At 32.9% G+C, this 11,972-nt stretch overlaps 1 protein-coding gene across 1 annotated transcript; it reads right to left on the bottom strand.

Moving 5' to 3' along the window:
* Nucleotides 1-264: 264 nt before the first annotated feature.
* On the bottom strand, nt 265-7,662 carry LOC143233402 (uncharacterized). Its single transcript, XM_076469603.1, has 5 exons — nt 7,504-7,662; nt 5,308-5,431; nt 2,384-2,529; nt 1,768-1,897; nt 265-816 (listed from the first exon to the last, which is right to left on the bottom strand). The coding sequence occupies exons 1-5, from the start codon at nt 7,544-7,546 to the stop codon at nt 561-563; spliced, it is 699 nt and encodes a 232-aa protein (XP_076325718.1). The 5' UTR covers nt 7,547-7,662; the 3' UTR covers nt 265-560.
* Between the last annotated feature and the right edge of the window lie 4,310 nt (nt 7,663-11,972).

Here is an 11,972-nt window from a genome sequence, read left to right as displayed (position 1 = left end):
GAAATGGGAATATTTTTCTTTTCAACTACGGTAGTAATTATTATTTGAGACCATATCGAACGAAATGTAATATAAGAAAATATATTTCAATAGATGTATTTCCAGTATGGAAGAATAGAAACAGAACATTGATTTTCAGATCACTTGTGTGACTGCTTCTACATGGTCGTCTACTGACATTTTATTGGATTCTTTATCGAAACTTTACTGCGTCCGTGTTACACGGATGTGTATTTAGATGTATAAAATTAAAGACCCCTGGTGTTAATGAAGTAAATATTTTCTACTTGTATTAAAAAAAGAGCGAAAATTGAAAAACAAATTCAGATTACATCGCAATTTTTCAACAACATGTTACTCAATTTAAAACAACAAAACAAAACATAAGGGCAGAGAAAGGTACAAATCAAATTATCTAATCTGACCAGAAATAATTCCTTATCTATGGTGTAAATGACATTTGTCTACTAGTATTATCGTATTCGTTAAAATGTTGTATGCTTATAATTACGAAACCATCGTGGATAGTTGACGATGTTTTCTTTCTCTTTGGTTTCGTTTTAAGAGTCCAAGTTTTGGAAATAAGCGTCAAAAAGACGAGACAAAGGAGATTTACTTCCACCGGAACTTGGTGTTTGGCCAGATGGCGGCAGTAACTTGCCACATTCGCTGTTTTCAGGACCATAACCGGTACATACAATGTCAGGAAGACGGGAGACAGCAGTTCGCAGAAGTTCTTGTAAGAAAGTGACAGAGTCGGGTCCACATTCGCTCTCAATCGTTGTCTCAACACAGCTCATGTACCGCTGGTACGAGCTATAATTTCATATGTAAATATATTTTGTTAATGTATCAAAATAGCATCTTCCAAATCGTTCATAAAGCTATAATGAACTTTGTTTGAATAAAACTTGTATTGCAATGTTAACTAGTTTGTTGTAATATTACGTTCAATTTAAAGCAAACAAAACCACTGTTGCAAGATTTTTTTCTTTCTCTACATACATGTATTGCTTGTTTATTAAGTGCAGAGCTAAACAGTGTCCTTACTGCTGTGTTCCTATCGCAGGATTCGATCCTTTAATTCCAGCATGGAAAGCCCTCAAGGTTATCATTGAGCCACTGGTACATATATGTTTCAGTAATATACGTTAGTGAACTAAATTACTTTTCAAAAGAAATTGGAATATGATATCTCAACACTCAAAAAATAATACTAATTATATCTACACAAATGATCGGATACGGTGTCTGAATTACTTTAATTATTATTTTTGACACATGCGTATTGTATCAAATAGGCTCTCTTTTCTTTTGCATAAAGTGTATTTTTATCATTTTTAATTTAATAATAAACTAACGAGTCATTAGCCACCCCTGTGATGTTTAATATATGGATCACTAACCATTTTTATACTTGAAGACAAAAGTCGTTTTGTTTTACTACATATCAAATACATTCTAGTTCATGTTGTTTGGCGTGTTCATAGTGTCTCATACTGAGTTAATACAACTTCTCATGGTGGCTTTGTGTTTTCAATACAAAACAAATGCCGTATTGTAATCCATACAGCCCTGAGCTGGATTTCGATTTGACATTGTGGTATATCCCTGTAAAATATGGATAGTTGCTACTCATGTGAGAATAAAACATATCATAGTATCTGAGGTGGTATTTATTGCGACAGGATATATCCTACTGATATAACATAATAATTGATATCTGTTACTTAAAGAGCAAAAAACATTGTTCAAATCAAAACTTACCAACACGCTGTTGGGACACGTTGTTCAAAGTCAGTTGTTCCAATCACCTCCAAACCAACTCTCAGGTCATTGAGGCAAGGTCTTGTTTTTTTGTTAGCTTCTCTGAGGCAAGCAGAGTTCTCCAGATATCCTGATGGGCACAACAGAAGTATTATATTAGCAGAGAAAGAAGAAGTCGCTTCCCAGTGACACAGCAGTATGTCACTGAACTCACACCGCTAGAAACTGAAGGTTTTGTGTTTAATTCCAAAAAACAAGAATAAACTGAGATTAATAATAGTTTTTATTGAACAACTAACAATGATCAACTCTCACGAATCTCTATAAATGCAGGACCACTGTGTATACAGTCATCCTACACAAAATAATAATATTATTAATTGTTGTTCGCTTAGAAATAATTCGATAATTATTCTAAAGTTTGTACTAATAAATGAGGAGAGGTCTCTTTTTATTGTGGTCTCCAAACTTGCACATCATGTTGATCTTGGTAGAGACGATTATAATCCTGGTTCCAATTTGTTTCTTTTGATCAATAACTTATTGTATGATCAGATTAAAAACAATTATTATTGTTTTTATACTATTATTTATGCTAATTAGAATAAAAACTCACTCTTTCTGACGTCTGAACCTGAAGTACAGTAATCGTTCAGCAGATGTTCAGACCCTTCACTGAAGAAACCCATCAGTTCCCGTTGGACAGGGGTCATGCAATGTTCAGTGTAATTCTGGATACAGCGCTGCACGTCGCGAATGGTTCTACAAGACAAAATAAAAACAAAAATCATTGGATGGTAATTTTTATTTTAAACTGATAATTTCACACCCTTAAATGTAGAAGTTATTAGGCTTCGTATATTTCTTACCGTTAGTAAAGATGGAAACTGTAAACTCATGTTCACGTATTATGAAAGAGTATGGCCCAGCATGGCCAAGCGTGTTAAGGCGTGCGACTCGTAATCTGAGTGTCGCGGGTTCGAATCCCGGTCGCACCAAACATGCTCGCTCTTTCAGCCGTGGGGGCGTTATAATGTTACGGTCAATCCCACTATTCGTTGGTAAAACAGTATCCAAAGAGTTGGCGGTGGGTGGTGATGACTAGATGCCTTCCCTCTAGTCTTACACTGCTAAATTAGGGACGGCTAGCACAGATAGCCCTCGAGTAGCTTTGTGCGGAAATTCAAAACAAACAATGAAGAGTGAAGTGCGAGTCGGTTGTACCTCAAATGTGGAAGATACTGTCCTCAATATTCGGAAGATTTTACTTCCGTTAAGTTCATCTTAATGAAAGAACAGTTGACTGATTATTTGGAATTAAACAAAAAGCTATACAATGAGCTATCTTTGTTCTGCCCACCACGAGTATCGAAACCCTGTTTCTAGCACTGTGAGTCTGCAGACACACCGCTGTGCCACTAGGAGAAGGGAAGAATGCATGCATATGAATCTGCGAATACTTTTATTTGTGTCACATTTACAGCAAATTATGTAGTATGCGTAATTAAATATAAACATGTAATATCTATCTATTTAGTGCAGAAATGTTGTAGTTATTGTTATCTCGGTCTTTGGGGTGCACACTATTGTTTAAACACGAATTAAAAATCAGTTGCTCTTGTTGTCTTGTCTTAACCTTTGTGTTGCACATTTGGTTTTAATTTGTACTTTTTATTTTTTGTTTTCATATTCTACATAAAAATAGTGCCAACTGTAAGCGCTACCTGTTGCAACTTATACAATAAAATGTTATAATATAAATGTTTGTTCCCTATAATCTTGTTACTAACTAGTGTTACGATTAACTGATAAGCAGTAAGATTTTAGTTCTATATATGTAGAACCAAACATCACTAAGTTGTTTACATGCAGGATTGTTGATTGAAGGGTCTATGGTTTGAGACATGAAGCCACTTTGTGATCACACCTTCTGTTATGAACGTATTATAAAATTTAGCAGTGTAAGACTAGAAGTAAGACAGCTAGTTATCACCACCCACGGCCAACTCTTGGGCTACTCTTTTAACCAGCGAATAATGGGTTTGACCGTAACATTATAACGCCCCCGCGACCCTCAGATTACGAGTAAAACACCTCAAACACCTAGCCATGCTGGACCAAAAGCATTACTCAATCTTGTTATGAAGTTTAAAGTCCTTGTGGCGGTGGATGCTGCCTTCTCTCGTGTAGGTAGTTTCAAACAAAGCCTATACCTGAACCTACATGGATCATTCATCTGTCCATTCAGTTGTTGAGGTTGATAATTAAAAAAATTCAATAAATGAAACGTATCCAAGGTATCAAAAATATACAGGAAATCAATTTTTAATTTATCACAGAGTACAAAAAACCTGTAATGATTAGTAAAAAAAGTTGAGAAAAACATGAAAAAACATGATAAAAAGTCACTGTACGTCAAAGTTGAGAAAACATGAAAACATGATGAAAAGCTACTATACGTCAAAGATATTCAACTAAATTATTATGGCGAAATTCGAACGAAACTGACACTATAGAAACTTAATGAAACTCTTTACGGATTGGTATATAGATAACAACAGACATACGGGGCATTGTTTAAAAAATGTAAATATTTTATATAAAAATAGCATCAAATGGTAACGTAGTAGAATTCTCAGCTTTGCGTTTCATTAAATGGTTAGTAAGTGAATTTCACACTTACGTAGGAGGGACAAAAGGTAGTTAATCAACATCTATTGGGTACTTTAATCACATAGTGAAATTTAACTGTATCTCCTATACCAAACTTCCAGACCCACAATGTGGATCGTAATTCTGTGATAATAAGACGTAAACCACGGACTCTTTGTATGCACAGACTAAAACTCTAATCGCTAAGCCACGTCAATTCATTTCTATTGGTAATTTGTTGTTAATTTATAAAAAGCTTTCAGACTAATTATCTTTGAAATGGTTAATTTGTATTTTTGTTGTAAGTGACTTTAAAATCGTTTATAGTGATTGCATTTCAGCATGATACTTACATAACACTTACGTGATACTTACATAACACTTATATGACACTTACATGATACTTACATAACACTTACATGTCCGTCAAAGGAAAATAAATTAAATTTTGAAAGCTAGTAAATTATTTTTATATTTTTCTAGTCATTGGTTTAATATTACTTTAAATATTTAAGACATATCTACATATTTTTTCTTATCTTCTATTTGTTTAATTACACTTTTTAACAAATTATTTGAAATAAATGATATAAAAGTAAAGAAACTAAGACAAACTACTTTGTTAAATGTTGCTAAGTAAAAATATTGTTTACGAACCTCAAATAACATTGTAAGACACTCAAACCTGATTTAGTAGTGGGTGGATATAGTGTACCACAGTTTATTGTCACAGGTTTAAGTGTTTATGGTTAATAAGGTCACTGGATATTAGAGAATGGAGTGATCAAATCTGTTATCATCAGAATAAAACTTTGTGAACCACAATGGTTCTGAAGTTAGTGTTTGTAGAAGACACTAGTAAGAAGGTAATATCAGAATTCTACTTACGCGCACTGAGTGTCCAGTTCTTCCTCAGTTTGAGCAACATTGTCATCTTGGTTGACCAGTAAAGTGGCGGCACACACATCAAGCTCTCTCATGTGACAATTCTGGGAGTACACCTGGTATGTTGCTAAAATAGAAATGAAATAAGAGTAGGTTCTTGTAAACCACCATGAGCTTTAGTTTTGTTTTCACTCGTCAGCTACAACTTAACTATATTGTGATCTAACTTAAACTACAACGTAAACTATATTATGATCTAACTTAAACTACAACATAAACTATATTATGATCTAACTAAAACTTTCTAATCTTCCTTCAGAACTTTTCAATAAGATAAAATGTATATACGTGACACTTGTATAAAAAAAGATGATACATAAAGTCTGATAGATATAAAATATCACGTCAGTTGTAATTACATTAATTTGGATAATATAAATATATGTATATACGCCAGTATACGTATTTGCACGTCAAACTGTGTGGTTATCTTCAACATATGCTTTTAGATCATAAGTGAAAAGTCAATGAGTGTTTATTTATAGCATTCTGTAAACAAATATTGCAACAATCAAAATAAAACTCGTCATAACGAAAATCGAGCTACACACTTGATTGTGTTTACAGTGGTTAACAGTAAATCATGAGATTAGATCTGTAAATGTTTTTCAAGTGTAAAAACAAAGAAGAGTGACTATTGTATGTAGTACTTCATGAGTCGGGTGGATTATTCGTATCTCACTAGTATACAAGGTAGAAGGCCGAATCATACACACATTCGACACGTGTCTGTCACATGTATGAATAACCAACAAATTATCGTTGAAAAGCTTTCATGGTTGTTCTTTTTATTTTTGTTTCTTTCAATGGTTGACACAGCAATGATGTAGTTAATTTTAAAATCATTGTATATATAAGAGAAGTAAGAATCGTTTGGTCTGACCTTGTTACATCTTAAGAGCATAAACCTGTTCAAGAAATAAGTAAGAAGGCTTTTGCTATAGGGTAATAAGTGTTTTGCACATGAAATAGTAATTTAACGCAATGTGTTATTAGTTTCTCATGTTGAATGTTATAACATAAAAAATCACCAAGTCTGATGCAACACATACTCTGATGGTTATTAAGACTATTTCAGTATGGAGAGGAAAGTATTTAAATTTTGTATTATAACGAATGTATTATTCATACACAAAATATTAAGATATATCACGTATAAAATAGTTTAGGTCAATAGGGCTCACAGTAAGAAAGTACGTTATATTTAAGTGGGTCAGAGAGGTAAAAGGTTCCAACTTAGTTTTACCTTGAATCAAACGAGACCTGTCAAGGAAAGTGAGTGATAAAATTTCACCAACAGATAAAAATCACGTCTGTTGGTCTGGCTGGCATCAGTGCTTTCTTACACTTCCAGAAGGACACACACAGAGAAAACAGTTAAAACGTCATAAATATATAACACCATTGTGTTTAAATAACACCATTATCTTTACATTGTTTATAATGTTGCTAATGAGGTTTCTTAACAACATAGTGTGACTCGTGTTTGAGTAGTAAGTAATCTTATAACATTGTGTACGTCATTAGATTAAAACCTGCGGTTCAGGAAAGACAATTATTCACTTCAATAATGTCGGTTATATTGTTTTCTTACACAAGTAGTTTGTTCTCTTAGTTTTTACTTCCGTGTGCTCTCCTTTGACTGGTAGGTAAACTTATAAAACTAAAAATTGAGGTTAGATACCCGAGAAATAAAGAGCGTAAATACCTAATTGTTTAGTTTTGCGCTTTAACACGAGAAACTTCGTGTAACATTACGATGTTAGCATGGTGGACCTCGAGTTCCAGCGCCAAGAAGAACATGTTTTATGTGAATTTTCCTTAAAATACTTGAACAGTTTTTATGTCATTTTATCACAACCAATCATATTAGTTTCCTGTGGTTTACATTACGTAACAGTACTTTTAGGTTAATTTTAAATTATTCAAGTGTAAAATTGGAATTTTAAAATGTTTTAGACCATCGTTAATTCAACAGTACTTTTAGGTTAATTTTAAATTATTAAAGTATAAAATTGAAATTTTAAAATGTTTTAAGCCATCAATAGTGAGGGTTTGATCGCAACTCTATCACACAAAGTACCGGTCTTCAAACAGCCCTTTGTTATACAAACTAAAATATTTAAATGAAAAACTTACCAACTGTAAGCAAGAAGCCCAAAATATATAAAACCTTCGTCATTGTTTTGTGTTTTGGTAAAAGCGGTCTAATCTTTAGGTGTTCCTCTTCTGGATACTGGTACCAGTCTAGTTCCTCTAACTGCAGTTTGTCTTATATATCTGTTGAAAGGCACACTCATTAACTTGTGACGACACGATAAAGGAAAATTTGCAATCGGTGAAGGAAAACAAGGTCTTAACGAATCAGATTTGTGAAATAATGATGATGTCACTTTTGGCTGCATAACTTGTGGATACTTTATGAAGTGTTTTACACCCTTATTGGCTGAGAGATGGATTAGTAATACAATCAAATCATTTGCTTTGTTTCTTCAATATAATGGTAACTTTTTTTTTAATTCTGTATAGAAGTAAACGTCACAAGTGGAGTTATCCACTACAACTCCAGTAAACGTCACAAGTGGAGTTATCCACTACAACTCCAGTAAACGTCACAAATGGAGTTATCCACTACAACTCCAGTAAACGTCACAAGTAGAGTTATCCACTACAACTCCAGTAAACGTCACAAGTAGAGTTATCCACTACAACTCCAGTAAACGTCACAAGTGGAGTTATCCACTACAACTCCAGTAAACGTCACAAGTGGAGTTATCCACTACAACTCCAGTAAACGTCACAAGTGGAGTTATCCACTACAACTCCAGTAAACGTCACAAGTAGAGTTATCCACTACAACTTCAGTAAACGTCACAAGTGGAGTTATCCACTACAACTCCAGTAAACGTCACAAGTGGAGTTAGTTACTACAACTCCATTACAATTTTTTTACATCAGATTATCCGAAAAACACTAAAGTTTATATTTGTAATATAACACTATTTCTAGTAGTCAGAATTTTACACAGTTAATTTCTAATACGTCAAACATGAGTTACGTAAGTTTTATAATTTAAATAAAAAACAAACGAGATTTCATAATAGACATCTGGTATCCTTGAGTGATTAAAGTCATGAGGTTATAATGGGTTACTTATCCTGTGACAGAAATCAAATATCAAATTTTAATGTAATAACTTCTCAATCTCACTGCTGAGAATCTGGGGAAAGGAGGTTGCTTGAAGAATCTTAAAAGAGAAAACCATAAGCTGAAGCAGATTTATCTCCATAATAATAACTGTTTATACAATGTTAAGTGTTACTACAGTTGCAATAAGATGAACTTTCAGGTTTATCTCCATAATAACAACTGTTTATACAATGTTAAGTGTTACTACAGTTGCAATAAGATGAACTTTCAGGTTTATCTTTATAATAACAACTGTTTATACAATGTTAAGTGTTACTACAGTTTCAATAAGATGAACTTTCAGGTTTATCTTTATAATAACAACTGTTTATAGAATGTTAAGTGTTACTACAGTTTCAATAAGATGAACTTTCAAGTTTATCTCCATAATAACAACTGTTTATACAATGTTAAGTGTTACTACAGTTTCAATAAGATGAACTTTTTTCTGACTAACATTGGTCTTAGATTTAAAATCTTCTTAAATAACAAGTCAATAGTTTATCTCTTTCCATCAAATTCAGTATAATTTGACTCAAAATCTGTGTTAAGTAAACTCAGTTTGATTATTCTCAGATAATTGATGACAAAGAAATGAAAGTGTTTTGATTACTGAAAGTGCGTGTGGTGTGATTCAAACAAACAACTTTCAGTTGACGCAAATAATTGCATAATTCACTCCACATATAAAAGAACTTACATTTAGCTGACCTTGAGCTAAAATTTTCCTCGTTCTAAACCTCGTTATTCTGGTTACGTCTTAGCGACAGCTAACGATGACCGAAATAATCATCAAATGTTTCAAAGATACTTTTGTGAAACTTGAGACGAGAGTGCATCGCTCCGAAAACGTACATACAAGTTTTAACAAAGGTACAATTATAAACTCTGCGCTAGAGCATGAAAAATGAAGAGCAGGATAAGATTTAACACAACAAATGTCCAAACATAGAAATGGAAATTGTTTAAACAGTTGCTGTTGACAAATTATTTTCAAGTAATTTTAAACGGAATGACTAAATATTGATTCAAGAGGCAATTAAAGTTTCGTAACATTCTTTATGTAATGGAAGTATTTCACTTCTTAGCTACAGAACCTTATGAATATTATTAAATATACTATTGAATATAATATACTTGTTTGTTTATTTATTGAATTTCGAACAAAGGTACTCGAGGGCTGTTTGTGTTGGCTGTCCCTAATTAAAAAGTGGCATATTGGAGGGATTATAGCTGATCAAAACCACGAACCGTAGACTCTTGGGCTACACTTATTAGACGAATTGACTGACCATCACATCATAACGTCTCCACTGCTAAAAGGGTGAACATGTTCAATGATGAGATTCAAAACCGCGACCTGCAAAAGGAGAGTCGAAGTTTCCTGTCGATCATGTCATGCTAGGTCAAATATGATAAAAGTGGCTATAGAGTGGAATGTTAATCGTTATACGTTTTATAATGTAGTAGTGGATGTGTTACATTAGGCTGTAAGTTGAATGTGATAAGTTAAAGGTGCTTTTATTATGCAGTAATAGACATTTTGAGTTGGGTCTTAATCTGTAATAATTTTGTTTTAAAGTAATAGAAACGTTGGATTGGATAGCAATTTGATATGTGATCAAAAGTACACATAGCTTTATAGAATGGAATGTTTAGTACGTAATACGTTTACAGCAGTGTGTTTGATACGTAGATGTTTTATAGTATGATAGCAGATGTGTAAGGATTACCAGTTCCACGTGATCAAATGTAAAGTTTCTTTAATCGAAGAGTGTTTTAATACGTTATCTTGAAAATACCAAATCTTCTCAATTCATTGTCTACTGAAAATCACTGTCCAGGTGATTTTGATCCCCGCTGAGTCAGCAGTAAGCCTACGGATTTACAACGATAATTAGGGGTTCGATGTCTCTCGGTGGACACAGCAAATAGCCCGATGTGGCTTTGCTATAATAAACACACACAGAGAGACAGGTGATTCATGCCATATTTTGTCAGTTTGGTTAAATATACACCAGACAAATGTTTATAAGTAATATCGATTGCATTCAGTAATAAATATTTAGCGTTAGGTGACAGGAATTTAAATAAAAATCGTTCATGTAGTGCCTTGCGACAAATATACTAAAGCTGTATCTCAAATCTTCTCTTGGTTGGAACTGCTTAATATATCATCAAACATAATGTGATAAAAATATTTACATTTCTCATGTTATATCTTACAAAATAAATAAAGCTGTTTTCTTACTTCATCTGTTAAATTAAATAGTAGTAATTGTGTAAAATGTTTGACTATATTATAGTAAATAAAGGAGTCTTGTTATGGCTTGATCTCTGATTTTATGTCTTTAAGTCTCAAAATGTGATTGTAAACACGTGGCTTGTTTAGGAAAACTTCAAAAATAGAAAAATGTATGTATATGCGAAGGGCATTAGATGGTCTATTTGATATAAAATAACATGTTCATGAATCAAACATGTCTACAATATTCATTTAAACTTTGATATCTAGGGCCACTTCGGATAACTTTTAGCAACGCGAAAGATTTGAATACAAATGAATGTAGTAATGTGAAAAGTCCTACAAATACTAACAATTCAAGACTTATGTTTAAAAAAAAATAGACTCACAAAACTACTTAAAACTGAGTTATGACCTTTCGATTGCTTCTAAGTTTACAATCGATTTAATTTGTACTTTCAGGAACAGAAACTGAATCAAGAAAGAAAGTTGTAAACAAGTATGGTTGTCGTATTCTAAGATTTATATTTCGTTTTTTACAAATTTCGTTGTACAATAAATAAGTTAATTTTAGAACAACTTATTTGGAAGCTTCATACATCTTTAGCACAGGTGGACCTCAGATACTGAACTTCTTTAAAGTTAATACCTGAAAGTTGAAATGATACAATTTCCTGCTGTTATAACGTGTCTGCTTATCTTATTTCGATGCGTAAAAAGAAGCCAATAAAAACTTGGTAACATATGAAGGAATGCATTTACTGACGTCAATTCATAGCAGTTTGTTTTGGGTCCAATCTCCTTAGTTTAATGTCCATGTTCCTTTCACAAAACGCGTTCTCTTCTGGTAGCTGGTCCATTTTCCTTGATGGATTATTTTTATGAAATTCATTATCAGCTTTGGATAGTGGTCTAGAATCATTATTTCTGTATGCAATGCTAACCTCCTGGCTCAGTGGTTATATACGAGAACATATAACGCTGAAAATAAAAGTTTAATATTTCAAGTTGCTGTGACATAGTTGACCCTTTCTGAAACTGCTGAACAAAAAGGAAAACAAACAAAAGTATTATATCCTCTGCTTCGCTTTCTTACCCCGAAGGCTTACATATTTTATCTCTAACCTTGCGTAAGTATTACATCAATATTTAACTCTGGTTTTTGTTATTGGAT

Source organism: Tachypleus tridentatus, chromosome 12 (assembly GCF_004210375.1).
Source record: "Tachypleus tridentatus isolate NWPU-2018 chromosome 12, ASM421037v1, whole genome shotgun sequence".
Lineage (NCBI taxonomy): Eukaryota > Metazoa > Arthropoda > Merostomata > Xiphosura > Limulidae > Tachypleus > Tachypleus tridentatus.
The sequence above is the reverse complement of the archived record's forward strand: the minus strand, read 5'-3'. Positions and strand labels throughout refer to the sequence as shown.

Bases quoted from the DNA above. Each gene is read 5' to 3' on its own strand.
- LOC143233402 (XM_076469603.1), bottom strand. From the start codon at position 7,546: ATGACGAAGGTTTTATATATTTTGGGCTTCTTGCTTACAGTTG. The intron at 5,432-7,503 runs GTAAGTTTTTCA...TTTCTATTTTAG, and splicing joins GGGCTTCTTGCTTACAGTTG to CAACATACCAGGTGTACTCC. The intron at 2,530-5,307 runs GTAAGTAGAATT...TTTGTCTTGTAG, and splicing joins GAACTGGACACTCAGTGCGC to AACCATTCGCGACGTGCAGC.